We start from the raw sequence: 26,497 nt of genomic DNA on the forward strand, positions 1-26,497 counted from the left end.
TATTTATGAGACGAACCGACTGATTTATTTGTAATTTATTAATTTATGTAATTGTTTGATATCTTATAATGTTATTGTTGCTTATGAATATCTCCATCAACATCGTTAAAAAAAAAAAAGAAAAAAAAAGTCAAATTAGAATTAAAATTTGAACTCTACAGCACTCGAACTTCAGACTTCGAAATGACATGCTAAAGAAAATAATTGCGAAGGGCAGAGAACGACGCCGTTTTTTAGGCCCAATTTGAAATTGGAAGGGCCCAAAACGAGTTTTGAGGCCCAATTTGTATTGAGGAAAATATTAAATCCAAGGGCGTGGAAGATTAGATTGGTGAAGAATATTCTAGAACCCTAGCCCACGTGTCATAACCTAACCCTTTCATTTTCTTCAAAAACCCTTCCCTTCTTCCCCTTTATCTCCTTCATCCGCCAGGCTCCGTCCCCGATTTCTTAGTCCATTCCATTTTGATTCCGATTTTACCCGCTTCTTTTCTCCTCTTCTTCTCTGTAATTTCTTCGTAAATGGCTGCTTCCGCCGCCCAGATCCATGGCCTCGGAGCTCCGTCCTTTGCTGCGGCCTCCGTGCGAAAACATAACCATGTCTCTTCACGGACTGTGTTCTTCGGTCAGAAACTCGGAAATTCATCTGGATTTCCGACCGCCGCATTCTTGAACTTGAGGAGCAATATTAGCCGTAGGAATTCGACTGTCCGGCCATTGAGGGTTGTTAGTGAGAAAGTTGTGGGAATTGACCTTGGAACCACTAACTCCGCAGTTGCAGCCATGGAAGGTGGGAAGCCCACTATTGTAACCAACGCCGAAGGGCAGAGAACGACGCCGTCGGTGGTGGCTTACACTAAAAACGGAGACAGGCTTGTTGGTCAAATTGCGAAGCGACAGGCAGTTGTGAACCCTGAGAATACATTCTTTTCGGTGAAGAGGTTTATTGGTAGGAAGATGTCGGAGGTGGATGAGGAGTCCAAGCAGGTCTCCTACAGAGTAGTGCGCGACGAGAATGGAAATGTGAAGTTGGAATGCCCAGCGATTGGAAAACAATTTGCCGCTGAAGAAATTTCCGCTCAGGTATTACTTAACTCTCTGTTTTATCACCGTACATTCATTTTGGTTTCTCATAATGTGGTTGATTGTAGTGGTGAAATAAAGAGATTTATCATTTAGAAATTGATTAAGATGTCTGTAGAATACGACGTTTGCTTATTGAATTTTACTTAATAGATGGATTATGTGAAAGATACTCTATTACTCTAGCATGCTGAAGGATGACATTGCTATCTCTTTGTTGTATTTGGTGTTTGCTTAGGTCTTAAGGAAGCTAGTGGACGATGCTTCGAAGTTTTTGAATGATAAAGTAACCAAAGCTGTGGTGACAGTGCCTGCCTACTTCAACGATTCTCAAAGAACTGCCACAAAGGATGCTGGTCGTATTGCCGGTCTTGAAGTCTTGCGTATTATCAATGAACCCACTGCCGCTTCATTAGCTTATGGATTTGAAAAGAAGAGCAATGAAACTATTTTGGTCTTTGACCTTGGTGGGGGTACTTTTGATGTTTCAGGTACATACTGCTACCTCGACTTTATGGCTTCCTTATTACACTTGTCCCTTTTTCGTTACTACCTCACGCACTATTACATAAGTCCCAACAATAATTCTATAATCTCTCTTTTGTTTGTAGTGCTCGAGGTTGGTGATGGAGTGTTTGAAGTGCTTTCTACATCGGGTGATACGCATTTGGGTGGTGATGACTTCGACAAGGTTAAATTGCCGTTGGACTGATAAATTTACCCTCTTTTTTTCTTCCATATGAATAAGGGTTGAAAATTTTGAACCTCTCTTGTATAATCTGCAGAGAATTGTTGATTGGCTAGCTGTAAATTTCAAAAGGGATGAAGGCATAGATTTGCTTAAAGACAAACAGGCTCTTCAGCGGCTAACTGAGACAGCTGAGAAAGCGAAAATGGAGCTATCATCTTTGACCCAGGCGAACATTAGGTACATAACATGCCTTGTATCCTCGTGGTCTATGTTGACCTGTATTTCTATGTGTTTCATTAATTTATTTTTAATATTACACATTGGTAATGGGAGTCATCTTTCAGTTTGCCTTTCATCACTGCCACGGCAGATGGCCCGAAGCACATTGAGACCACAATTACCAGGGCCAAGTTTGAGGAATTGTGCTCAGATCTTCTTGATAGGTACCGACCATCACTACTTTTTACTGATTATTTTTTTAAATCTTAAATCACTGACTGAGGGGTTAACTTTTTAATAGAAAAATGGAAGAAAGTGGTACAAGCGTCTAATATATTGTATTTGTTCAAATTGGTAACCTATTCAGGCTTAAGACTCCAGTTGAAAACTCCTTGAGGGATGCAAAGCTCTCCTTTAAGGATATTGACGAGGTGATCCTTGTGGGTGGATCAACACGTATTCCTGCTGTTCAGGAACTTGTCAAGAAGATGACTGGGAAGGAACCTAATGTCACCGTCAATCCTGATGAAGTTGTTGCTTTAGGTGCTGCTGTTCAGGTAGGTCCAGGGGTGCTCTTAATTGTTTGTCATTGTGAATGTCTCTCTCTGCTAACCTCACGTTCTTGTGATAATTAGTTTAAACATGGTTGTTATTAGTTTAAACATAGTTGGTACTATTATGTGTAATGTGAACTGTGGATTATTGTTGAAGACGGGTACTTGTTTGTAGGCTGGTGTTTTGTCTGGAGACGTTAGTGACATTGTGCTATTGGATGTGAGTCCGCTATCTTTGGGTCTTGAGACTCTTGGGGGTGTAATGACGAAAATTATCCCAAGAAACACTACACTTCCTACCTCCAAGTCAGAAGTATTCTCCACAGCCGCTGATGGACAGACCAGCGTTGAGATTAATGTTCTTCAGGGGGAAAGAGAGTTTGTGAGGGACAACAAATCACTTGGTAGCTTCCGACTAGACGGTATCCCCCCTGCGCCACGTGGGGTTCCTCAAATTGAAGTCAAATTTGACATTGATGCCAATGGAATCCTCTCGGTCACTGCAATTGACAAAGGCACAGGCAAGAAGCAGGATATCACCATTACTGGTGCTAGCACATTGCCAAGTGATGAGGTACGATTAAAGCATTTGCTTTCATGAGCGCAAGTACAATTAACTAGTTTCCTTGTTGACGAACATTTAAAAAAAAAAAAAAAAAAAAAAAATTGTATGCCTATATAGGTGGAGCGGATGGTTAGCGAAGCGGACAAGTTTGCAAAGGAGGACAAGGAGAAGAGAGATGCTATAGACACAAAGAACCAGGCTGATTCTGTTGTGTACCAGACGGAAAAGCAACTGAAGGAACTTGGAGACAAGGTGCCTGGGCCAGTGAAGGAGAAGGTGGAATCAAAACTTGGGGAATTGAAGGAAGCAATTTCAGGTGGCTCAACCCAAGCCATTAAGGATGCTATGGCTGCTCTAAATCAAGAGGTGATGCAGCTGGGACAATCCTTGTACAATCAGCCAGGCGCTGCTCCTGGACCGGGTGCAGGAAGCGAAGCAGGGCCATCGGAACCATCATCGAACAAAGGACCCGAAGGAGACGTCATTGATGCTGATTTTACCGACAGCAAATGAGAAGATTAGAATTGGTTTTTGCCCCTTTTCTGAATAGAAAATTTTGGCTTCTCATCGGGCGTGGATTTGTATTTCCATTTGATTTTTGCGGGGCAGATCGGAATGATGGGGTGTTGGTTTAGTTTGGTTGGAGGGAGAATTTGTTGGTAGCCGCTGTCCCAGGACATAAGTTTCATAAAAGTATAATGCTTCACATGGACACTCTCGCCTAAAATCTGTTTGCCTTACGATTGAATTTCATGTTTACCAGCCCACACAATCCGAACTTTGGGACATTTTAACTTAGATTTTGTTGCTCATAAGAACACAAAGCTATTAATTTGGTACAATAAATAAGGTTTCCATTTTTGATATTGAAATTAATATATACTTAATATTGGCTTAAATTTAGAGTAGAAGGGAAGGGTAGGCGAGCAAATAGGGAAGAAAGTGGAGGTCAATATTTGAAATTTGAATTCAAGAAAGCACCAAATAGAAAAATCCCGAATTTCAAAATATGCATCTTGATTCACAGCTTCAACACTCTTAATACTTCTCTCAGATCTTCCTTCCTTTCTCCTCCACAAATCTCAGAATTCTTTTCCATTTCACCATGAGACCTTCCTCTTCCTCTTCTTCTTCGCCTTCGTCTCAAATCCACGCCGCTAACAAGAAGCTCAAGCAGCAGCAGCAGCAGCACCAGGGTCCTCGGGGCCCCTTCCGTGTTCTTAATGGCATTTCCTTTTCCCCCGCCTGCAACACCGCCAGCGTCGGCAGTGACGCTTCCTCCACCTCCACCGATGCTCCCAGAGGCTGTCTCAGGTTCTTTCTCTCTCATTCCTCTTCATCTTCTAAGACACAGACCCCTGCTAATAAGCTTAAATCATCTTCCAAAAACCCTAAATCTACTTCTCATGTTCGCCCCCTCAAGCCCCTTAGATCTAAGCCGCTTAAGGAGAATGCTCCCAAACGCGCTCTTACACACAATTCTAGGGCGCCCGCAGAACCTTCCTCCACAAAGTTGGAGCCATTGAAGAAAAACTCCCCCTCCCTGTATAGATGGCCGTCCGGGAAGAAGCCCTGTTCATTAGGTACCCACAAACCTAAAATCTTGGCATCTGATGGTGAGGAGTTGGAGAGACATGGGGCACATAGTGTAGTGAGGATGGTTGATGATCCCAACAAATGTGAACCGTCCGATTTCAACTTCACTCCCCTGCGTGAAATCGAAAACGGCTCTGGTTTGGATCCAACAGCTGACAAGGTTGTAGCCCTAGAGGCTTCAAACAAAGATCATACTAAAACGCCTCCTGTTCAAGCCTCTGTGTCACCTGAATTACAATGTGGTTCAGCACTTATGCCTACACTTACTCCTGTCTGCTATGGTGCTGGGTATGTCGTTTCTGGGATCTCTGACAAGAGAAAGTGTAGACCCAAAGGAGTTCTTATTGTGGGAGACAATACTCCATCCATTTCTAATGTCAAGCCCATTCAGAATTTTGAGGAAGAAGATGGAAGCAACAAAAGGGAGACTTCCAATTCTGTTGTTTTAAAGGTCCCTTCACCCATTGAAGCTTCTATGAATTGGCTTCTATCCCCCTGCAACGAGGAGGATGAGGATCACCAAGACAAGTCTGAAAACGCTTCATCTCACTTTGAAGGTTTCTTGGAGCCATTATCCTTTGAGGACATCTCTCCCTCATGCGCTCCTAATTGCTTGGATGTGATATTAACGGAGGGAAGAGGACAACCGAGGTATGAAGTCAATGGGGAGAATTCTCCATTCTCAATTGACTCATTAAGCAGTGACAATGTCATCCGAACACCACAATCAGACTCAAGTTCAGCTCCAAAACATTTCCTTCCATGGTTAACTGCTGACAGTTGTGATAAACATGATCAGGATTCAGCGTCTGACAGCCATAAAGCAATGACAAGTATAACAGATTTAAGTTTCCAGTTTGATTGTCTGGCCACAATATCCAATTCCATGGATCTTAACCAATTTCAAAAGCTTCTTGAAGATCAGGCTTTTAGGAACAGCAATTCTTCGTGTGAGAATTTGTCAAAATCCCAAATGAGAGTATCATGGAGGGAAGGGTTAATGAGCCGGATCTACGAGATGGACGAATTTGATAGTTGTCGATGCTTATCAGACGACGAAGAAGAGAATGCTGACACTTGCAGCATTAGCTTGTCAGATATCCTTAAGAAGACTCCTCTGAAACATAATGATTGTGAGGCTGATCCTATAATTTGCAACAGTTCTTGTTCTTCTCGATTATTAGTGAATGAAGAAGCCGAAGAATATGAGAAAAGTAATGAAGTAGCATGTTGTTGTGCGGAATCCATTAGCACGGATGGAGGTGGGTTGATGGCATCAGGGGACTCAGATTGGCATTTATGCTACAGAAATGGATTGTTTGATTGCTAACCTCTTAGTTTCACTCCTATTCGTAGCAGAATAAATGTTACCAACAAAAATTGATTGTTTGAGGAAGAATTCTCCCACTGATCGTATCCATTATGTACGCTGAGTTTATGTTTTGTTTGAACTGAGTTTGATATTCACAATATTTGAATCTTTTCTGTTTGTCATATTGTAAAGACAGGATTCTTGTGCTGCTGGGGATTCACCGTCATCTATCTAACTCTTTGCTATGCAGGCTGCTCGTGTAGAAAGCATTGTGGGGCAGGTATATACAGCATCTCTACACACATACACATGCACATTACAACTTTTAATCATATTGCTATGGTGCTGCTGCTTTGTTTTGAATTTCAAATTGTGGTTTGAAACTTTTAAGCCGATAAGAAAAGGATTAGATTCAAAGCAACAAGTTTCTTGACCTACATGCGGAAGAAGATGTGTGATAGGAGCCACAATGCTGAGAAAAGGAAGTAAGGAATCGCATCTAAAGGAAATGTATTGAATATTGTATGATTTTGTGGAGTAACATTATGTTCATGAATTTAATAGGTTTAACTGCTTGCTCCATTGCCCATCACTTGTTTCGTCATGTCGTCGTGTATTATAAATTTCATACGAGGCACATCTTGATGCTAAATCTGCTTCAACAGAACTACGATATCAGTTGATATCGAACAAATGGATCAATCTTGAATTTCTGTTCTCAGGAAATAATACTAAACACTGATATGTTATCAAGCCACATACGTATATAAGCTAATTATTATTATTATTTGTTTCATTTCTTTCTTTATTTTATAAATTAAATGGTAAGCGAGTCATTAGAAGTAAGAACTCTGTATTTTTTTTTCTTCTTATCTTTTCTTTTAATTCAACGCTAAGATAAGGGTTGAAGAATTAGATGATCCCTATCCTCAATGCCAATATTTCTATATTATATCATTCAATTTTCCTTCCATTAAATTATTTAATGCAACTGATTCATATTGTAGAATTAATAATATGATTATGAACCATCAACATAACCATAGATTAATTTATTATTGTTTTTTTAAAAAAAAAAAGAAAAAAAACTATATTTAATTCATATACACCAAGTCCATAGTGATTTGTGATCAACCTCGAATCATCAGCCCATGGATTTGTTTAGTTATTTTCAAAGGAAAGAAATAAATAAATAAAAAACTGGGAAAGACGTGTTGGACTAAGTTTGGGCAATAATGAATTTGCGTAGTGCCCATCAGCCATCGCATTCCAAATTAAATATATACCCAAAACCCAACCAACCAAACACACACAACAACGAAAAGAAAAGTCTTCCATTTCCAGTTCCAAAACCAAAGCCCCTCTCTGCTCTGCCTCTGTTCTTGGAAGAGACTACAATTAAAAAGGTTCAAAAGAAAGCAAAATGGAGGGTTTGATTCCGATGTTCTACAGAGCGATGAAGAAAACCAGAATCAGAAGCCAATATTCAGTACTTTCCCCTGAAGCAGCAGCAGCGGCTTCTCCATCTTTCAACATTGCTGATTTCTACGTGGATCCCCCTTCAACCCACGTCTTCCCCACTTCCAAATCTGAGGACCCTGGCGCCACCAGGGCTCACCGGAGATACAACTCATTCGGCGGATCTACGCCGGAGGAGTGGAGGAGAACTACCTCCGCCGCCGCCGCCGCCGCCGCCAAGTCCAGTCATGGGCCACAGCTTGTTAGGTTCAGAAGCCAGAGGATTCTGTCGTGCTTGACTGGGCAGTGAGATTTTGATGGGTTGGTTGTTGATTTTGTGATTCAATTCAGGGATCGAACTTAATGTGTACAGCATAATCATCTTCACTCCTTTCTGGAAATTAGTTGATATTGAAACCCATTAAAGGTTTTTCTATTGCAAAGCTATGCTTCTTTTGAGGTTTTTTTTTTCTTCTTCTTCTTTGATCGTTATTGCATTGCAAAGTGAGTCAAATTGGAATTGCTGGGCAAAATTGATAACTTTTTTTCGCAGTCATCCATGTCTACAATCCTTATTACTTTCTTAAATGGTAATATTGGTTTTTCTTGTCGACTATCAATCATGCCCTGATAGCTTAGGATTAATTAACGTACTTTCCATAATCTTGCTTTTTTTTCCTTTTCAATGCATAGATTTGTAATTTAGGGGATGAAATGATTCACAAGGTAACAAAGACACAATGGTTTAGGGTTGTAAGCTTAGAATGGATTTACCATTTTTCCTTTCTTAGAGGGTATGAGACCACCATTCTTCCTTTCTTAGAGGATATGAGACCAGACGCTCGAGTCGTTCCCTATTGACCATAGAGAAGATAGGGCTAGCCTTAGTCTCGAGCTTACCTAGCACAAGACGCACCTTTCCCCGAGCCTAAATGATCTCAAGGTGTGATTGAAATGGGTCCAAGCCTTGGTTAGCCTCGACCTAGCCTCGACCTATCTGATCTATTATTACCTTAGGAAAGAAGGTTCCACAGTGGGTTCCTAAAGAACAACTGGTTAGTTATATATGGAGTCAAACTAAAATTAAAAAACACAATAACGAGTCAACAATTGATGTCTTCAACTATTGTGAGGCGCCCCACAACACACGGCATCCATCGCCCACTCACCTACTCCTCTTTCCAAGCAATTTCCACCGTTCCTTTTCTTCCCAAAATTAACTAATATGGATGCCCATCAAATTTCTTCTATTATAAACTATACATTTTACCTACTCATCTCTTTCCTATTAAATTTTTGGTCACCTATGCACATTTCTGTTCATATTTTTCACATTGTACTATATCCTAAAAAGTTCATAAACCATCAAAAAAATAATAATAATAAGCAACAAAATGTTGCTAATGTAAATAGAATGCAAATAATAGACATTAGAACTTCGACCACTGCAACTTGTTATTTACGAGTACGACTTCAAGCCAAAATCATTGATTTTTAGAAGTTTAGAAATTAAAGTAGACATGGGAAGTTGAATGCTCAAAACAAAACGAATTTGAAAATTTAAAGACCAAATCGAAAATTTTGATAGTGCTCATTCTCTGCCTCGAACTTAGAACTTAGCCAAGCTGCATGTGATTATTTTAGCTGATTGTTAAATTAAAATGATGCAACAACGGTATCAAAGAATTTCATAAATTTCATACAAGGGTGGACTCGAGAAGATGTTACAATGTATGCAAATTAGCACGTAGAAAGAGTCTGCAAATGTTAAGAGATGCCTGAAAAAGATTACCTTTTCCATGGAAACGACGTTGGTTGATGGTCACTAACCGAAGGCATCATCACTCATCGCCAACAAGATTTTGAATCCAGAAGAGCACCTATTTATTAGAGGGAATTCGAATAAACAGCTTACGGAAGTAGTAGAGAAACAAATAAAATAAAAAAATAAAAAAAACTATGTTAAAATAGTGGCAGGAGCAGTTAATTAAGAACCCAATCGAATTGACCTAAAAAAATAATACAAGGATCTCATTTACCTGCTCTTGTCGCTATGTCATCTTAAGCTATGATACATTTCATATTTCGGTAATAGCCTTGAACAGCTCATGAAGTTGCAGGACTAAAAGACAAAGAACATTGGCCTTTCAATACAAAAAAGATTGCCCCAACAAACCGATTGCTGAAACTCCTCATCTACAACAGACCAAAAAGAGCATATACTTTGCCTATCCTCCTATGGCATAATCAGGCATCAACAGAAACTGATGGGATCGCCTCCTGATAATCCCTAACGTCACTTAAACATGGTGGCTTAGCTGCTCCATAGTAGAAGAACGCCATTATTTTCGACAACTCATCTGCACTTACAAATCCTGAACCAAACCACAACTCGGACCTCAGCTCATACATTGAAATAGGTTTCATTCTACAGTCACAAGATTTGGAGCCAAACAAATAAAGAAATCACAGAATGTCTGTTCTCTTGGTTTCGCACTTACCCTTCTCACGGTATAAAATCTTCCCTGCTTTAGTGAAGATAATCTCTGGAAAGGCAGACACTTGAAGAGCAGAGACCAAGTTGCGTTCAACAACAGCATCAACAGCAACGCACTGCAATCAACAACAATATGTTTAAACTAATGACATTTGCTAAAGGTAGAGAGATGAGTAAACTACAGTCAACAAATAGGAGAAGCCTACTCTTGGCGAAGGCAGATTGCAATTCCATATTATGTGGATGGCGTTCTCTAGCTCCTTGCGAATTTTTTCATTTTCCTTTGGCCTGAGTGAAGGTAAATACATACAAGACAGGATTCTCAAAATATGCAAATTTCTGCCACATACAGATCATCTTGTGATCCATGTTATTGTTAAACCACTACAGCCATCAAATAACAGTTTAAGCATAAGTAAAAATAAAATGTTAAAAAATACATATCAAAATTTCGTATCTGACCCCCAATTTTCCCTCGCATCATTCCTAACCAAGAAATGTGAGGGCCTCTAGCAAAGGGCACTCTTCTTCTTTTAAAGAAAAGGAAAAAGACTAAGTTGTCATGGTCCGAAGTCCTGCATATAATTCCTTCTAATTATATTCTTCAATTGACCCTCTTATTTTTCTCCTTCCAAACGTCTCAAGGAAAGTTTTGTAAGATCAACAAACACAACCTCCACACCACCCGAAAAGTGATTGAAGAGAAAATCACATTGGTTGGGTACTGGTAGTGGCACAAGAGTGTTAATATAGGGGAGCTTACCACATTACAATCACAATGGGTAGAGTCACCGGAAAATATCAAAGAGCCTATTCCTTGCACTATGCTCATGTTGCCCGCCCAAAACATCCCATCAATTGTAAGTTATTAAGTTTTCAACTCAAGACTAGAACCCAGAGAGTATCTGCAGACCTCCTAACTTCTCACCATCGGACAACCATTTGGGTGTACAAAATGCAAATATGAATAAAATAATTTCAACCTCTACGAATAGAGATCCTTGCATTGCATTGTAGGTTTGGAATCCACGGGAAAAAATATAGATAAATGAGATCAATGGCCATAAAGACAAACAACCCGCACAAGATCCTAATGTTAATAATCTTAGGGCAGGCAATTAGATGACTTCAAAGAGCATACCTTTTGTAGCGATTATGTACAAGAATGATTAGTGGACTAATGTCCTTAAATACAGCCTCCTCCCATTCAGCAGTTGCTATGTCCTTAATTGGACGAATGTAGTTGTCATCTTGCCAAACTACTTCATCATCAGTGTCATCTTTATCATCATCATCATCTTTATCATCCTTTTTCTTATTTTTGATGGTGATCTTATCAAAAAACTGACCCAAGTTGAAACCCCAACCGTCAGCATCCTCGGGCCAATTAGGATCTTCCTCCTCCACAACAAGAGGATAGTCAGCTAGAAGCTTTTGCATCTTCCTTCTCCTTTCCATGATGTCCATCTCCTCCTCAACATCGGGGTTCATATCAATCACTTCCCTAATCTTCTCCCTCCATTCCCGTCTCTCTTCTACATCCATAGGCTCAAGGTCTTGCTGCTCTGCTGAAGAAGAATCATCTTCCTCATCGGAGTCCGTATCTGCTTGTCCCTTTTTCTTCTTTCCATCACCTGACCAGAGGGATCCAGCAGTTTTGTAGGCCCTTCGAGGGCTGCTTCTAAAATAACTACCCTACAGATCAAAACATGAAGCATTTCACATTAAATTTCCCCAAGTAACAAGAAACAAGCACCAAAGGGTGAGTTCGGCATAAACTTTACTTTTTCTAAAATCATTTGATGATTACTTACGTTCTATTAAAAATGACTTGAATACAAGTTTGTTTAGTTGCACCATGTCTAAAAAGAATCCTACAAATATCAAGTTACCATGAATTGAATTTAAAACGATTCCCAGAAAATCACTCTAAAATCAGTTTTTGGAGAATCAACTTTCAGATGTTTCTTAAAAGAAGTTTTGAAATCAACTAGAAAACACTTTTAGCTATCTAAATCGAAGATACATCATATGACAAGCACACTAGGATTAGAGAACGAGATTACCAGGAAAGACAAGTTCACCGAAGCGGTGGATGAAGGATAAGAAGACTTCAACCTCCATGAAGCGAAAGCATCGCTGGGTTGCGAATTGGTGGGCGCAAAAGCGAAAGCACCCCCTTGGAATCGGCAATTAGAAGAAGGCAAAACCAGAAAGGGTAAACGTAGTGTATGTTGCAGCGCCATTTCTACAAGATTACGACCTCAAGTATTGCTTGGGAATAGGGTTCAGGATACAACAATAAAGAAATTCCAGAGTTGTAAATGAAAGTCTGGATTTCCAGTTGGTTATGGCTAAATGGAACTTCAACTTCGGCAAACAAACTTAGTTAGCATACAAAGGAAGCGTAGAACTTGAGAAGGAGAAGAAGTAAGTATAAAGAAGGAAGGAGAAGAAGTATAAAGAAGGAAGGAGAAGCGAAGAGCGTTGGTTCATAGGAGAGATGGATAAGAACTGAAAACGAAGCTGAAATGGGTATCGAGTTTCTCTGTAAAACCCCTCAGAACCCAGAACCCCAAAATTCCAACATATATTCATTTTTAACACATAAAACGTCTGTCTGTTCATGGAAATGTAATTAAATTTTTTTTTTTTTTTTTTTTCAGTCTTAAATCATTTTTTACTTCTTTTTATTTTGGACTCTTGGTCCTATGCCTCCGAGCCTCACAAGGTTAAGTTTAGAGTATGACTCGGATAGTCTCACAAGGTTAAGTTTAGGCTAAATTTTACAAGGTTAAGTTTAGGGTATGCCTCCGAGCCTCACAAGGTTAAGTTTAGAGTATGACTCGGATAGTCTCACAAGGTTAAGTTTAGGCTAAATTTTACAAGGTTAAGTTTAGGGTATGACCCTGATAGTCTCACAAGACTAAGTTTCACAAGGTTAAGTTTAGGGTATGACCCTGATAGTCTCACAAGGCTAAGTTTCACAAGGTTAAGTTTAGGGTATGACCCTGATAGTCTCACAAGGCTAAGTTTCACAAGGTTAAGTTTAGGGTATGACTCTGATAGTCTCACAAGGCTAAGTTTCACAAGGTTAAGTTTAGGGTATGACTCTGATAGTCTCACAAGGCTAAGTTTCACAAGGTTAAGTTTAGGGTATGACCCTGATAGTCTCACAAGGCTAAGTTTCACAAGGTTAAGTTTAGGGTATGACCCTGATAGTCTCACAAGGCTAAGTTTCACAAGGTTAAGTTTAGGGTATGACCCTGATAGTCTCACAAGGCTAAGTTTCACAAGGTTAAGTTTAGGGTATGACCCTGATAGTCTCACAAGGCTAAGTTTCACAAGGTTAAGTTTAGGGTATGACCCTGATAGTCTCACAAGGCTAAGTTTCACAAGGTTAAGTTTAGGGTATGACCCTGATAGTCTCACAAGGCTAAGTTTCACAAGGTTAAGTTTAGGGTATGACCCTGATAGTCTCACAAGGCTAAGTTTCACAAGGTTAAGTTTAGGGTATGACCCTGATAGTCTCACAAGGCTAAGTTTCACAAGGTTAAGTTTAGGGTATGACCCTGATAGTCTCACAAGGCTAAGTTTCACAAGGTTAAGTTTAGGGTATGACTCTGATAGTCTCACAAGGCTAAGTTTCACAAGGTTAAGTTTAGGGTATGACTCTGATAGTCTCATAAGGCTAAATTTCACATGGTTAAGTTTAGGGTATGACTCTAATACATAAAATATGGAAGGCAATAATATTGTTCTATTTAATTCCTAAATTTTAAATGGATCGATCCATCATCCAAAATGTCTATTTGTACCTAAACTTTTAAAAATCATTTTAACCCTTTAGCTCGTGTTCATCTCTCAATTAGCATGAACACATGATTATATCGACATACTAAAATACATATTCCAAATTAACATTTTAAAATAAAATTTTAAAATAAGAGTATTCTTTGATTGTGTAAGTTTGAGACCAAAATAGAACCAACTTAAAAGCTAATTTCTATATTTTTATGTATAGTTAGAAATAATATAATGTAACAATAAAAGACAATTGATAAGCCAACTGATTGCCAAAATCAAGAGAAGCAACATAAGTTAGTTTTGGAGGAGGGTGGGAGGAGCCAATCAAAGAAACCAACGTGAGTTTGTCCCTTTGATATTTGAGAACAGTACTCCGCCAACATACTCCATAGATCACCAACTGTCCATTTATGTGCCAAGATCCATTCACTCATCTGTCCCAAAATATTCAATAAACCAATCATAAACCATACACCAATCTTCATTTTTATTCATTTCTATTTATGGAGGGGTATCGTACCTTTTCTAGGTTCTGCAGTGCTTCCGTGCCAAACGTGTAATACACGACGAAGGGTCTTAATGCCTGAAAAACATATACTTGGTTATTAAGAGGACTTAGAGCACATGCTCTCGTGGCTTTGCTTTGGGCTTCCCCAAAAGGTCTCATACCAACAGAGATGTATTCATTACTTATAAACCTATGATCATTCTCTAAATAAGCCAATTTGGACTCCAACAGGCTGAATGTGGATTCATACAAACACTTGGAAGGTACCTGAGAAGCAGCAAGCCATTGTATTATGGACTTCACTTGAGGATCTCCTCCAAAGGCACCACAGCCCCAGTTGCCAGTTGCAATCCCAATATCGTCTTTGTGTTTCAAGCATTCTGGAGTAAGAGAAGTACCATAATAATTCTCTCTAGTATCTGAGCTAGATTCATGCACCTAAAATAATAGCACCATAAACAAACCCATTCAACCAATTTAGCAACAGGAGAAAAAATATTGCAACAAAAGATCATTCTAATAAGAAAATTTTGAAACTAAAGAATCTAGAACTTAGAATGGGATCATTTTCGACTGCTAATTATGATCACTGTCCTCTTTATAAGGTTCTGAACTTATCATTTGAGAATAATGTCAAAAGGCAGGGAACAGGAGAAAAAAAAAAAAAAAAAAAAAAGCAATTTTACCAGGAGATTGTTTCTTGACGTGTCATTATGGTCCGTGACATCCTCCTTACTTTTTAAGAAAAGATTCTCGTACTGATTATGTTTTGATTGATCAAAGACACCACAGAATGCCTTATTGACTTCCCTGTTGAATTCAGCAAGCATAGTAAAATATCAGCTTATAAAGATGAGGACGAACGGAATACACTAGCATTCACCGATAAGACTTCCACGATCGAGTCCAAACTTCTAAGCACCATCGTAACGAATAAATGGTTTGTTGTGAGACACCATGCACATTAGAAAAACAAACATCAAAACAACAGATTCTCCTGTGGACCCATAAAAGAAATTTGGATTCAACGATGTGAGTACTCCGTGGATTGGGGGAGATACCAGCATCTAGTAGGGTATCTTATCTACCTAACTCAGAGCATCTAGTAGGGTATCTTAATAACATACAGAAATTTAGAAGTTTCCTAAATAAAAATGGGTATACCATTACTTCCCACTCCCATTCTAAAATCTCGTGAGCCTCTATTAGCTGCAAGCTCCATCAGTCCACTAAGGGGACGTCCGTCGCTGCATAAAGAGGAGGCGCTTTGCGAGAGACGAAGGATAGTTTCAGCTATCTCAGACATTGTTAACAAACTAAAAGATGCAAATCAGTATTCAAACCAATAAAGGATTCTGCATGAAATGCCATTCCAGACAGGCTTGCTTACCGAAGAAGGAACTCTAATCTGTACTGTCTCATCCCTGGACTGCACAATGCATCTATAGCTGTGATGAAGGTCTTACGCCTTCCAAGTGAATCTATTTCCTGTTTGTCCTCATGATTTCCAGCAAAACGGAAGTTGAAAGCATACCTACATCTCTTGCAGATGATTTCATTATCAGGAATTTGAAGTAGACACTGGTTTCATAACATGAAAAGATATGGCAGAGGCCAAAGCAATCTATATATATATATATTGAAAAGATTTAATTTACTCTAACCTAAGCTTAAGCTTAAGCTTTAAGGCTGAGTATCAACTTAATATGGTACTAATACTAGGTTAAATTACTAGTCAACCCTACTTAAGTTGTTAAATTATAATTATCAGACTAAACTTTTAAACTTAATGGTGAACTACCCCTAGGAGTTCTGCAAAATATCAGCAAATTACCAATCTTAAATTGATAGATTATGGTATATTTAATATTTTTAACATACTCCTAATATTAAATGACAATAAAATGACATTGTAGGGGTTGAACTAAGAACATTCTAATTCGATGCCTAATCGAAGAAGATTAAAATTGATGATGAAGTGATTATAACTCACCCCGTATAATTTGAGAACCTCTCTGCCCCAACAATTTCTATCGCCTCATTATCAGACATGGCTGGCAAGAAAAGCATGCCAATAATTAATTCAGGGTTGATCATGAAACGGATCTCTTCCTACAATGGATTGTCAAAATAACATAAATATATTGCAAATCATGTAAGATGTACAATCTTAAAAGTTATAACATGTATATTAGCTTATAGTGTTGTAAACAGCTTAGATAGTCAAGTCCATGAATAAAAATTCCTTGTACGAGCCCTCACGATATTTTCGATATATCAAACAACAAGAGCCAAACACATGCAAGAACCTCCCAGCCAATTCAAGTGCACCTGTCCTACTAACTGTCAAGGTGTAGTCCCTTGTTTACTTTTCCTGTAAGTACTGACAAGCAGATGCAAGAGGCCTCACACCCACATAACCAACCAGGACACCCTAGGACCACATACAATTATTTGCAACACGACTTACTCAGTCCCTCTCTTCTTTCACTTACATCTACACACTTTCACAATAGGGGGTCTAGACAAGTTGGATGGTATATACTAGTCATTCCTAGCATAGAAATCAAACTAGCAACGCTGGTTCAATGCAATGTCTTGGTAAAATATATCTGCAACTCGCAGTTGAGAAGGCACATATCTTAGATTGATTGTGTTGTTCTCAAATCTTCTCAGTAATGAAGTGGTAGTCTATATCAATATGCTCCATTCGATCATTCATAATATATTGGATTTTTGCAATAGCTATGGCAGAATGGTTATCACACATCAACTCTATACCACCTTTACTCCTACCTTTGAACTCGGGTGAGGAGGCGTTTTAACAAAATTCATTCTCAAATCCCTTCAGCTAATGAACTAAACTCAATCTTACCACTGCCTTTAAGCGAAAAATTGCTTCTTGTTGTGCCACATCAAAGTTTCTCCACACGTAGGAACAATACCTCTAAACAAACTTTTCAAGAGATCCTTAATGTAACCCTCTTAGCTAACCCTTTTGTATATTCCACTTACTTCAATGAAATAGGCATAAGCTTATAAATTAGACCTGCACGCAGCCTGAACGAAGAGCACCACCACCGAGATACTCATTAGCAAAATCGACTTCAAGAGCTCCAAATGTTTGATCTTCTATTAGGCCAGAATCTTTAACCTATATGGGAAAAAAGAACCAACTCGATCATCCACCAAAGATTAAAGCATTCGAGTATGGTGCTACACAATAATTAAACTATCATATAAATCAAAGTCAATTATAACCTTGAATGGACAGAGAGGAATGGTGGAGTTGATCCAAAAATTGGCCTTTGGACAACAAAAATATTCCGCACAATTGTTCAAAGGAAGCACTTTCCTTTCAAAGGAGACAAAGCCCACCGGAACATTGGAACATACCCTTCTGAAATAATGTATAATACATCGTATCTTATTCTCCTGCATCTTACTACGTCCGTCATAGAGAATCCTACAAGTACAAAAACTTCAATGATTCTTTTTCAAGCTTCTTGTAATCTAAGGAAAAATGGCACAACAAGAACTTACTTTAATACCTACAATGTTGCTTTGAAATATTTTTACAATCTTCTTCATAGAAATCGGGAATACATATTTATTATTAAAAATTTATGATTACAGGATAAGATGGCAAAAAATCTTGTAACTAGGGAGAAAAATATAAAAGTAAAAAGAAACTTGATCAGAGATACAAGGAAGCTAAGATAAACACAAAATAAAGTGCTGAGAGTTAAGAGTAGAGAAATTATAATTGAGTACATACAAGGACACAGAGGCTTTTATATAAGGCCGTCAGCCAAATAACAAATTAACCATTGACTAAAGCTGACACTAACATACAGTAGCCAGGGCAGTAATACACACCTATTGAATCACAATATAAACTTGAACGACGATGATTAAATAAACGTTTCTGAAATTTTCTAAAAATTAAAACAAAACTTTATCATGTAGTTGCAGAAAATATATATAAACATCAAGTGTGTCATTTTTTTATAGATAACTTATACTTCATGATGTCAGCAACTGAAATAAAGAACTAAAGTTCACATACGCAAATAAATAGTCGAAGTTAATTGTTGGAAGATTTTGGACGTGTCTATCGATGACTGGAAACAAACTGAAGAAAGCACAAGCAAGAAGCGCACTAATCAGCTCCTGAAAATCAAAATGGAAACCGATTAGCAGACATTAATAAAACTGAGCAGAAGAAGATTAGCAAGGAAGCATTTGTTGACAATACAAAGAACATGCAAGAAAGGACATAGAGTGGCTCAAACAAGCCAAGCATACAATCCATCCATTTCTATTCAATAATCTGGGTAAGATGGAAAGACAGAAAGAGGTCGCAGAAGTTGACTCGAGGAGCGGACGAAATAATCAGAAAAAAAAAAATTCAAGGAGTTCTATCGTGATTCAGGGACACAATTATTTCCAAACAAGAATGCAAAACATGAAGCAAAATGATCTTTGTCCAACTAGTCAACAAACATGCGCCATTATTTTCTCTTAACAACGTCAATAAAATCATTGATAGATAATGATGGCTACGAATCAAATATTAACTTAGCACCAGAAAGCAGTCCAAACCATTAAATCATAAAACTTCACCTCTGAACCAAAAATTTGTGTTATAAAAATAGTTCAATTTCAACCCCAACACATTTTTTTGCAACAAAAGTAAAGAATTATTGATCATTTTTTTTTTATCTGTCACGGTATGGGCTTGGCAGCACCTCAATAATCACTTGGACAACCACCTGGTCCTAATAAATTTGGTTGTCACACCATGACTTAACTCAATCACTCTAGTCCTCTACTATTTACATTGGCCTTTATTAACCAATAAGTGAACCCATGGTGATTAAAGAACTTTTGAATATAGAAATTCATGTTTAGATTCCACAAAATTAATGATAGGACTCCGCTAACATTGCCACCAACGAACACGAAAACAACTGACAAAATTAAATTTCTGTGAAGAGTGGCCAAATTTTATATAAAATAGCAAACAAATTGGCACACCTGGCTAAGATAAACAGTGCCTGCAACTTGAGAAGCTAACAAACGAAGACCAGTTTTGGATTTGCCACTTCCTTTACTAGTAAGCTGGTCGGCATTTTGATAATGTGCTTCCAGCAAAGATGGTAACTTAAGAAGCATATCTCCCAATGCCGGAATAACCTCACCAAACCACTGCATGGATTCTGTTTCGGACATAAGCTGTTCATAGCAACTTGATTTAGTCTAGAAGTTCATATTACAATGTCATATTTATGTTGGCAGTAAAGGTCTTGCTCACTGTTAAATGAAGCCCAGTTTCTTACACCGGCATTCTATTTTCTTATTTTTAACATAAAACAACTTCTCATTGATATAATAAAAAGGAATAAATGTTCTGTTCAAAGGTAAACTCCCAAAGAAAGTGAGAATAAAAGACAAAAATACAAAATCAAGAACTTAGAAATAAATACAATCCTGATACATTTTTTTTCTCCTTGTTCTGTTTGCAAGGATTTAAAAAAGCTTATAAGAGACATTTTAGGGAAGGGATTGAGGAGAGTCGAGCATTATTAGCTAATTAAGAGAAGATTATTAGCTAATTAAGAGAAAGATCATGGGTTTTTATAAGTAAGAACACTATCTCCATTTGTATGAGTCATTTTGTGAAAATAAAACGCAAAGTCACGTAGCTTGAGAGCTTCTACTCAAAATGGACAATATCATTTCATTGTGGATGTTTGTGATTCCTAGCCTAGCATGGCATCAGAGCCATGTCATTAACTTAGTTATGTAAACGAATCCTCCATTGTCGAACAAAGAAATTGTGAGCCTCAAAGGTGTAGTCAAAAGTGAACAAATGGCGTACTTCATTCTAGGGCTCCAAAGAAGAAATAAAACGCAAAGTCACCGTAGCTTGAGAGCTTCTACTCAAAATGGACAATATCATTTCATTGTGGATGTTTGTGATTCCTAGCCTAGCATGGCATCAGAGCCATGTCATTAACTTAGTTATGTAAACGAATCCTCCATTGTCGAACAAAGAAATTGTGAGCCTCAAAGGTGTAGTCAAAAGTGAACAAATGGCGTACTTCATTCTAGGGCTCCAAAGAAGAAATAAAACGCAAAGTCACCGTAGCTTGAGAGCTTCTACTCAAAATGGACAATATCATTTCATTGTGGATGTTTGTGATTCCTAGCCTAGCATGGCATCAGAGCCATGTCATTAACTTAGTTATGTAAACGAATCCTCCATTGTCGAACAAAGAAATTGTGAGCCTCAAAGGTGTAGTCAAAAGTGAACAAATGGCGTACTTCATTCTAGGGCTCCAAAGAAGGAGTCAAGTCTCGATCGAATCGAGGGAAGGCTTTTCGAGAGATTTAGAGAAAGAGGCCAGTGGAAGGCTTATAGTGTACTTTGTTCGTCGATGGGAGGATTATTGAGAGGGTACTCTCACCTTGGCATATCGCATATCATGGTACGAGGCCTTTTCAATGGAGCTGTGAGAAGCAGGAAAAAGCAGGAAAAAGCGAAGTACCTTGTCGAAGAAAAGGACGTAGCCATGATGGGCAGAAGAAGCGAGGCGTTGATCGGAGATAGAGAGTGTGCGTCTGATGTTAGAGATGGAATGGAAGAGGGCTTCACCAGAATTTATACCGCTCTGATCAGGTCCTGCCGCCACAGACTTGAGAGTTTCCACTACTTGGGGGGGCCAGCATAAAGCCGACGACCTCAGCGCCAGCGGCAGAAAGGGCAATATGGACGTCAAATCTTCCCTGCTCTCAATCTCCATCACCTCTCAATTTTGCACAACTGATCTTCTGCACCGGCGATCGACTCCTCTCCCTTTAACTTCAGCTACTTCTTTACTCCAAAAAAAAAAAAAAAAAAAAAAAAAAAAAAAAACTTCGAATTTCTGTAAAAAGCAAGACCATTTTTTAAGCTTCAAAGACTTGACTCTCGACTTTTTCAAGGGCCCTTCTCTCTCTCTCTCTCTCTCTCTCTCTTGATCCCACGGCCGTCCTATCCTCCCCTCCTCCAGCTGCCTGTTTACCATTACTGATCTCACCAAATATAGGGTCTATTTTGACGGCTTCCCAACAGGGCCCACGCTCACAATCGATTAATTAATTAGCAAGGACTCTCTCTTGATAATCATCAATTAATTAATCAAGAAAGTGGGACTCTCTCTCAATAATCCTTAACACAACTTCTTTCTCCAGACTTATAATAAGTATTTTGAACAATTGAACCGTGATGTTCGTATATGCAATGGAGAAACGAATATGTTGTAGCTTACGAACAAAAGATGCAAGTATTAGTGATAATAAAGAAAAGTTGTTTGAAACAAGCTCGAATGAGAATCCATTGATAAAAGTTCTAACAAATCTATATAGACGGATAGGAATCATGATTTTCCACAGTAGTATGATATTGTCAATTTTAGTATAAATTTAAAAAAAAAAATTTATTAGAAGAATGATGTAAAAATAGGAAAAAATAAAGTGAAATTTGGAGAAGAAGGCAGAAAAATAAGCGCAAGGAGAGAAAGGAGATGGAGGAAATTGTGTGGGGTGTGTGTTTGAAAAGCATTCCATTGAAAAAGAGGAGAAGAAAAGGGGAGGAGTGTTGATGAAGAATTGTATTTAAAACCCATACACCATTCTGCTACACCTGCTTTTGAACCATCTCATCCCTTTCTTTATCGAATCCTTTACCCTCCCTTCCACTGTATACAACTTGTACTTCGCCACACGTCGTTGCCTCTTCATTTCCGGGTTCTTCCACCATGACTTCCCTGAACCTCCTCTCCACCCTTCCCCTCTCTTCACCACACGTGGCTTCACCGCCGACGGATCCATCGCCGCCGGACGTCGTGATTGGCTTAGATGCACCTGGTTTTCGCTCAGTTTTCTCACGTCTATCACTTCTAGGCTCCGTCCACCACCCTTGCTTGGACGACGGTGGACCCCTTCCATCGCCAGGGTTTGTCTTCTCTCTCTCTCTCTCTCCCTCTCTCTCTCTCTCTCTCTCTCTCTATATATATATATATATGGCCTTGTAAGAGGTAAGAGAAGAGCAGAGAGGGAAAGCTGAGAAGAGAGCCCTGATTATGGGGTTTCTCATCCATTTATATACCTTTTCTTCCCCCTTCTTTTTCTATTAGTTTGTTGCCTCTTCCCTTCCTAATTATGGACAATTTTTTACCCAAAACATTACTTCTTTTTTTTTTAACTCATAAATTTGTCGGTTTTTTTTTTTATATTTTATTTTTAATTCAATATAGAAAAGTTTATTTACCTGGCGGCTAGGAACAGAGATTATATTTTTTTTTTTTTTTGTGGAACATTATGTTTTTTATGTTCTTAGGGTGTTTGATTTCAAGTATCAAATCAAGAAAATAACGACGGACATTTAAGAGTGATTAGAAGACTTGCTTTCGTAGTTGACAATTAATAATGTTTTATTTTCTTCAATTTGTATTTAATAGCATTCATTAGTAATGTGTAGTTGGTAGTTTGAACTTTATTATGTTAGGGTTATGTTGTGGGTCTATTTAAAGGCATGTAATATTCAATTTTGAAATTAGGGTGGAATACAAAAACATTGTGGTTGAAACCCTTCGGGTGGTATGTTTCTTTCAAACTTTAGTTTAATTTTGATGTTAAAAATCGATTCATTGGATTAGCCATGATTGAGCTAATTCTGAAGTGAGTCGTCTTGGTATCTAAGAGTGATCATCATAGATCTCAAGTTCGATCTAAGAGTCATTCATCTTCTAACCAGCTCTTTGTTGGAATCAATTCGTTAAGTTAGCTTTCTTTGTGAACGTTTTGTAAGGATTCTAGAAAGACCTCTAACTTTGCAAAATCTAGCATTGTATGACGCTTATCACTAAGAATACATGAAATAAAATAAGTACTTGCTTCAAATATAAATGTATTTATTTTCATTATAAAATAAAAAGTATTAAATTCGAAATTTTTTATTTTATTATTATTTTTTTTTTTTTTGTTTTTTTGTTGTTTTTTTTTTTTTTTTTTTTTGGGTAATAATGAATTTACAAATATTCGGAAGAAAATCACTTGACCGTATGATAATTAGGATGGCGTCGGGTTGGGGCCTTAGCAACACTGTACTTGTTCATCTCAAGAAGCGGCACTTTCGGTCTCCGATAGGTATGTTGCCATTTCTAAGATATTAACATTTCTGCAATTCTCACTTAATTCACGATTTTTCCTTACGAAATAGTGCTTAAGTCTTATCGGAAGAGAAAAGTTGTATAAGAAATTGGATATGGAAGTGTTGTTGGGTACATTTCCTGCGCTTAGTTTCTCAAATTCTTGTGTTTTCTCGCACAAAACACGTCCGGCTATTAAATTAGCATCTGGAGTTTTGACGCGAAAACTTAATGTAAGCCATATTCAAAGAAATTGTGTAAACTCGGATGGCCCTGCCGTCAGCAGCTCCACCAGTATTAAATTTGACAGCGAAAATGGGGGTTTTAGAGGTAACAGCGACAATATGGAGTGGGAAGTGGAATTGCTTGAAGAGCTTGATCCGTTGGGGTTTCAACCACCGAAGAAGAAGAAAAAACAAATGAAATCGAAGCTTCTTGATGATGATGAGGGCATGGACTGGTGCTTGAGGGCTAGGAAGGCATCTCTTAGAGCCATTGAGGCAAGAGGCTTCACTTCTACAGAGGAAGATTTGTTTACTGTGAAGAAGAAAAGAAAGAAGAAGAAGAAGAAGATCTTGGGAAGCAAGGCTAATGGGGTTAATAAGAATAAGAATGTCTTTGAGGAAGAACTGGAGTCTGATTCAGATGAGGATTTGGATTTGGATTTGGATTTGTTGGATAGTTTAAGTATTAATGACGCTAACCATTTGAGTAAGAGTGTGAGCATAATGGGTGGTGGGATGTTTGAACAAAGGAAGGAGAAGACAATGGAGGATTTTATTCAAACATTGTCCCAATACTCGGGGCCTTCGGATCGTAAAAAGGAAGTCAATTTGAACAGAGCAATTATAGAAGCACAGACTGCAGATGAAGTATTAGAGCTTATTTCTGATATGATCCTTGCTGTTCGGAAAGGATTGAGTCCTTCTCCTTTGTCTCCTTTGAACATTGCCACAGCACTTCATAGGATTGCTAAGAATATGGAAAAAAATTCAATGTTGAAATCATACAGGTTAGCTTTCGCTCGTCGAAGAGAAATGTCGATGCTGATTGGTATTGCCATGATGGCATTGCCAGAGTGCTCGGCGCAAGGCATCTCCAACATTACTTGGGCAATGTCCAAGATTGGAGGTGATCAACTTTTTCTGTCAGAGATGGATAGAGTTGCAAAAGTTACCTTGACCAAGATAGAGGAGTTGAATTCTCAGAATGTTGCTAACATTGCTGGAGCATTTGCTTCAATGCAACATTCTGCTTCTGATCTCTTCTCGGAATTAGCAAAAAGAGCATCACATATAGTCCATACATTTCAAGAACAGGAACTAGCTCAGGTATTGTGGGCTTTTGCCTCTTTAAATGAATCTCCTGACCTTTTGCTGGAATCTTTAGACAATGTTTATAGTGATGCAAGTCAATTTACATGCTACCTGAGTGAAGGAACATTAAATAGTAATCAAGAAAGCACTGTTGGTCTCATTAGTGATCTTGAATTAGATGGAGCATTAGGCTCTCCAGTGCTCAAATTTAATCGGAATCAGTTAGGAAATATAGCTTGGTCTTATGCTGTATTGGGGCAAATGGACCGCAGTTTCTTTTCCCACATTTGGAGAACCATAGGCTACTTTGAGAAGGAAGATATTTCAGAGCAGCATAGGAATGATATCATGTTTGCTTCTCAACTGTATCTTGTGAATCACTGCTTGAAGCGGGAATATTCACATCTTCGGTTATCTTTAAGCTCCGATCTCGAAGAGAAAGCTAGTCTTGCTGGGAAAACTAAGAGGTTCAATCAGAAAACAACTTCATCATTTCAGAAAGAAGTATCCCGTCTTCTTGTTAGCACAGGTCATGAGTGGATCAGGGAATATGTATTTGATGGTTACACTTTAGACGCCGTTATAGTAGATAAGAAGGTTGCTTTGGAGATTGATGGTCCAACCCATTTCTCTAGAAACACAGGTTAGGTTTCTGTAAATCTTTAGCAATACGAAGTCTTGTAAGCCTGGTTAATGTGCCTTTTAGAAACCAAACCAATAAAAGTAAGCTGCTTCTACTTTTCTACAGGGATAGCTCTGGGACACACCGTGCTGAAACGTCGTTACATAACTGCTGCAGGCTGGAAGGTGGTATCGTTGTCTCACCAGGAGGTCTGTGTTGCAATCTTGTATATTGAATATGAATTATTTGTTGACTGTTGCTCTGAATTGTTGAATCCTTCAAGTGTCCCAATGTGTTTATAAGCATGACTTTCAAATTTCCATAACTGCCCGATCTAGTGGTCAATTCTAGCCATGGTATGGTAGCATACTTGTGAAGTCAATTTTCATAAATGGAAAAACATGTTTCTTTTCCTAATCTGTTTTCTTTTTCAAAAGAAGGGTCTGAAGCTCTCTAATGTATACAATGGCGTTTTTTTTTCCTGTAGTGGGAGGAATTACAAGGTGAGGATGAGCAACTAAACTGTCTACGAGAAATCCTCAAAGATCACTTAGATTAAAGGTAGCATGAATGACGAATAGCCCTTATCGACGGGAAAGGTATGTTGCTGTATCAACTGTTTGCATTTGTGAAGTAAATCCACATACAATCAACCAACCCATGATAATCATTGAGCTGCTTTGGATGAGTTTTTTTAATGTTGTTGATGGGGATGGATGTGATTATGAGAACATTACCAATTTGTGTATATTTAGCATCTATAGAAAGTTTTGATTTTGGTTTTCTTCAAAGATTTATACACACACACACACACACACACACACCAATACTGCTATGAGCGTTTGTTTTTAGCATGCCAACCGATGTTAGTGAATTTCCCAGTACACATGTCATGGCGATCTTCTGTATGATATTTTGTTCCAACTGAAACGGAGATGAATGTTTGTGATGAATATATGAGAAGCGATGGGAATAGGCATTGTGATTTTAAGGGTGTTGACCCTTAATTGGCCCTCCAATACGTTAGTTAAGTTAGATTAGATTTTGTGTATGTTAGGTAAGAAAAAATGTT

The 26,497-nt window shown here is 38.4% G+C and overlaps 6 protein-coding genes across 7 annotated transcripts; 4 read left to right on the forward strand and 2 right to left on the reverse strand.

The window, feature by feature from the left end:
- Positions 1 to 401: 401 nt before the first annotated feature.
- Positions 402 to 3,824, forward strand: LOC111808387 (stromal 70 kDa heat shock-related protein, chloroplastic). The gene is made up of 8 exons (XM_023694321.2): positions 402 to 1,083; positions 1,322 to 1,574; positions 1,695 to 1,774; positions 1,869 to 2,011; positions 2,119 to 2,217; positions 2,361 to 2,550; positions 2,723 to 3,121; positions 3,230 to 3,824. Exons 1-8 carry the CDS (start codon positions 523 to 525, stop codon positions 3,623 to 3,625), a joined length of 2,121 nt encoding a protein of 706 aa, XP_023550089.1. The 5' UTR covers positions 402 to 522; the 3' UTR covers positions 3,626 to 3,824.
- A 151-nt stretch (positions 3,825 to 3,975) lies between these two features.
- LOC111808388 (GPI-anchored adhesin-like protein) lies at positions 3,976 to 6,159 on the forward strand. The gene has a single exon (XM_023694322.2). The coding sequence runs from the start codon at positions 4,218 to 4,220 to the stop codon at positions 6,036 to 6,038; it is 1,821 nt and encodes a 606-aa protein (XP_023550090.1). The 5' UTR covers positions 3,976 to 4,217; the 3' UTR covers positions 6,039 to 6,159.
- Positions 6,160 to 7,328: 1,169 nt separating this feature from the next.
- LOC111809172 (uncharacterized) lies at positions 7,329 to 7,941 on the forward strand. The gene has a single exon (XM_023695552.2). The coding sequence runs from the start codon at positions 7,444 to 7,446 to the stop codon at positions 7,786 to 7,788; it is 345 nt and encodes a 114-aa protein (XP_023551320.1). The 5' UTR covers positions 7,329 to 7,443; the 3' UTR covers positions 7,789 to 7,941.
- On the reverse strand, positions 7,733 to 12,561 carry MRL7-L (Thioredoxin superfamily protein). Of its 2 annotated transcripts, XM_023695551.2 has the most exons (7): positions 12,042 to 12,561; positions 11,117 to 11,670; positions 10,182 to 10,263; positions 9,980 to 10,091; positions 9,518 to 9,853; positions 9,271 to 9,358; positions 7,733 to 7,872 (listed from the first exon to the last, which is right to left on the reverse strand). In XM_023695551.2, exons 1-5 carry the CDS (start codon positions 12,219 to 12,221, stop codon positions 9,726 to 9,728), a joined length of 1,056 nt encoding a protein of 351 aa, XP_023551319.1. In that variant the 5' UTR covers positions 12,222 to 12,561; the 3' UTR covers positions 7,733 to 7,872; positions 9,271 to 9,358; positions 9,518 to 9,725. The 2 variants fall into 2 exon arrangements, with proteins under 2 accessions (XP_023551319.1, XP_023551318.1); XM_023695550.2 differs by lacking the exon at positions 7,733 to 7,872 and having other exon boundaries at positions 9,157 to 9,358.
- A 1,398-nt stretch (positions 12,562 to 13,959) lies between these two features.
- LOC111808906 (poly(ADP-ribose) glycohydrolase 1) lies at positions 13,960 to 22,390 on the reverse strand. The gene is made up of 11 exons (XM_023695140.2): positions 20,845 to 22,390; positions 19,331 to 19,528; positions 18,360 to 18,463; positions 17,552 to 17,756; positions 17,340 to 17,444; positions 16,284 to 16,402; positions 15,681 to 15,824; positions 14,977 to 15,100; positions 14,558 to 14,728; positions 14,303 to 14,365; positions 13,960 to 14,216 (listed from the first exon to the last, which is right to left on the reverse strand). Exons 1-11 carry the CDS (start codon positions 21,097 to 21,099, stop codon positions 14,058 to 14,060), a joined length of 1,647 nt encoding a protein of 548 aa, XP_023550908.2. The 5' UTR covers positions 21,100 to 22,390; the 3' UTR covers positions 13,960 to 14,057.
- A 974-nt stretch (positions 22,391 to 23,364) lies between these two features.
- Positions 23,365 to 26,209, forward strand: RAP (RAP domain-containing protein). The gene is made up of 3 exons (XM_023695149.2): positions 23,365 to 25,446; positions 25,552 to 25,634; positions 25,913 to 26,209. Exons 1-3 carry the CDS (start codon positions 23,604 to 23,606, stop codon positions 25,982 to 25,984), a joined length of 1,998 nt encoding a protein of 665 aa, XP_023550917.1. The 5' UTR covers positions 23,365 to 23,603; the 3' UTR covers positions 25,985 to 26,209.
- The last annotated feature ends 288 nt before the right edge of the window (positions 26,210 to 26,497 follow it).

This window comes from Cucurbita pepo, chromosome 13 (assembly GCF_057944985.1).
Source record: "Cucurbita pepo subsp. pepo isolate OVF chromosome 13, ASM5794498v1, whole genome shotgun sequence".
Lineage (NCBI taxonomy): Eukaryota > Viridiplantae > Streptophyta > Magnoliopsida > Cucurbitales > Cucurbitaceae > Cucurbita > Cucurbita pepo.

Bases quoted from the DNA above. Each gene is read 5' to 3' on its own strand.
- LOC111808387 (XM_023694321.2), top strand. From the start codon at position 523: ATGGCTGCTTCCGCCGCCCAGATCCATGGCCTCGGAGCTCCGTCCTTT. The intron at 1,084-1,321 runs GTATTACTTAAC...GTGTTTGCTTAG, and splicing joins CTGAAGAAATTTCCGCTCAG to GTCTTAAGGAAGCTAGTGGA. The intron at 1,575-1,694 runs GTACATACTGCT...TTTTGTTTGTAG, and splicing joins GGGTACTTTTGATGTTTCAG to TGCTCGAGGTTGGTGATGGA.
- LOC111808906 (XM_023695140.2), bottom strand. From the start codon at position 21,099: ATGGAGATTGAGAGCAGGGAAGATTTGACGTCCATATTGCCCTTTCTG. The intron at 15,825-16,283 runs GTGAGTTATAAT...CAAGAGATGTAG, and splicing joins AGGTTCTCAAATTATACGGG to GTATGCTTTCAACTTCCGTT. The intron at 15,101-15,680 runs GTAAGCAAGCCT...TGAATTCAACAG, and splicing joins AGATTAGAGTTCCTTCTTCG to GGAAGTCAATAAGGCATTCT.
- LOC111809172 (XM_023695552.2), top strand. From the start codon at position 7,444: ATGGAGGGTTTGATTCCGATGTTCTACAGAGCGATGAAGAAAACCAGA.
- RAP (XM_023695149.2), top strand. From the start codon at position 23,604: ATGGAAGTGTTGTTGGGTACATTTCCTGCGCTTAGTTTCTCAAATTCT. The intron at 25,447-25,551 runs GTTAGGTTTCTG...ACTTTTCTACAG, and splicing joins CCATTTCTCTAGAAACACAG to GGATAGCTCTGGGACACACC. The intron at 25,635-25,912 runs GTCTGTGTTGCA...TTTTTCCTGTAG, and splicing joins TATCGTTGTCTCACCAGGAG to TGGGAGGAATTACAAGGTGA.
- MRL7-L (XM_023695551.2), bottom strand. From the start codon at position 12,221: ATGGCGCTGCAACATACACTACGTTTACCCTTTCTGGTTTTGCCTTCT. The intron at 10,264-11,116 runs GTATGCTCTTTG...ACCTTCACTCAG, and splicing joins GTACATAATCGCTACAAAAG to GCCAAAGGAAAATGAAAAAA. The intron at 10,092-10,181 runs GTAGGCTTCTCC...TGTTGATTGCAG, and splicing joins GCAATCTGCCTTCGCCAAGA to TGCGTTGCTGTTGATGCTGT.
- LOC111808388 (XM_023694322.2), top strand. From the start codon at position 4,218: ATGAGACCTTCCTCTTCCTCTTCTTCTTCGCCTTCGTCTCAAATCCAC.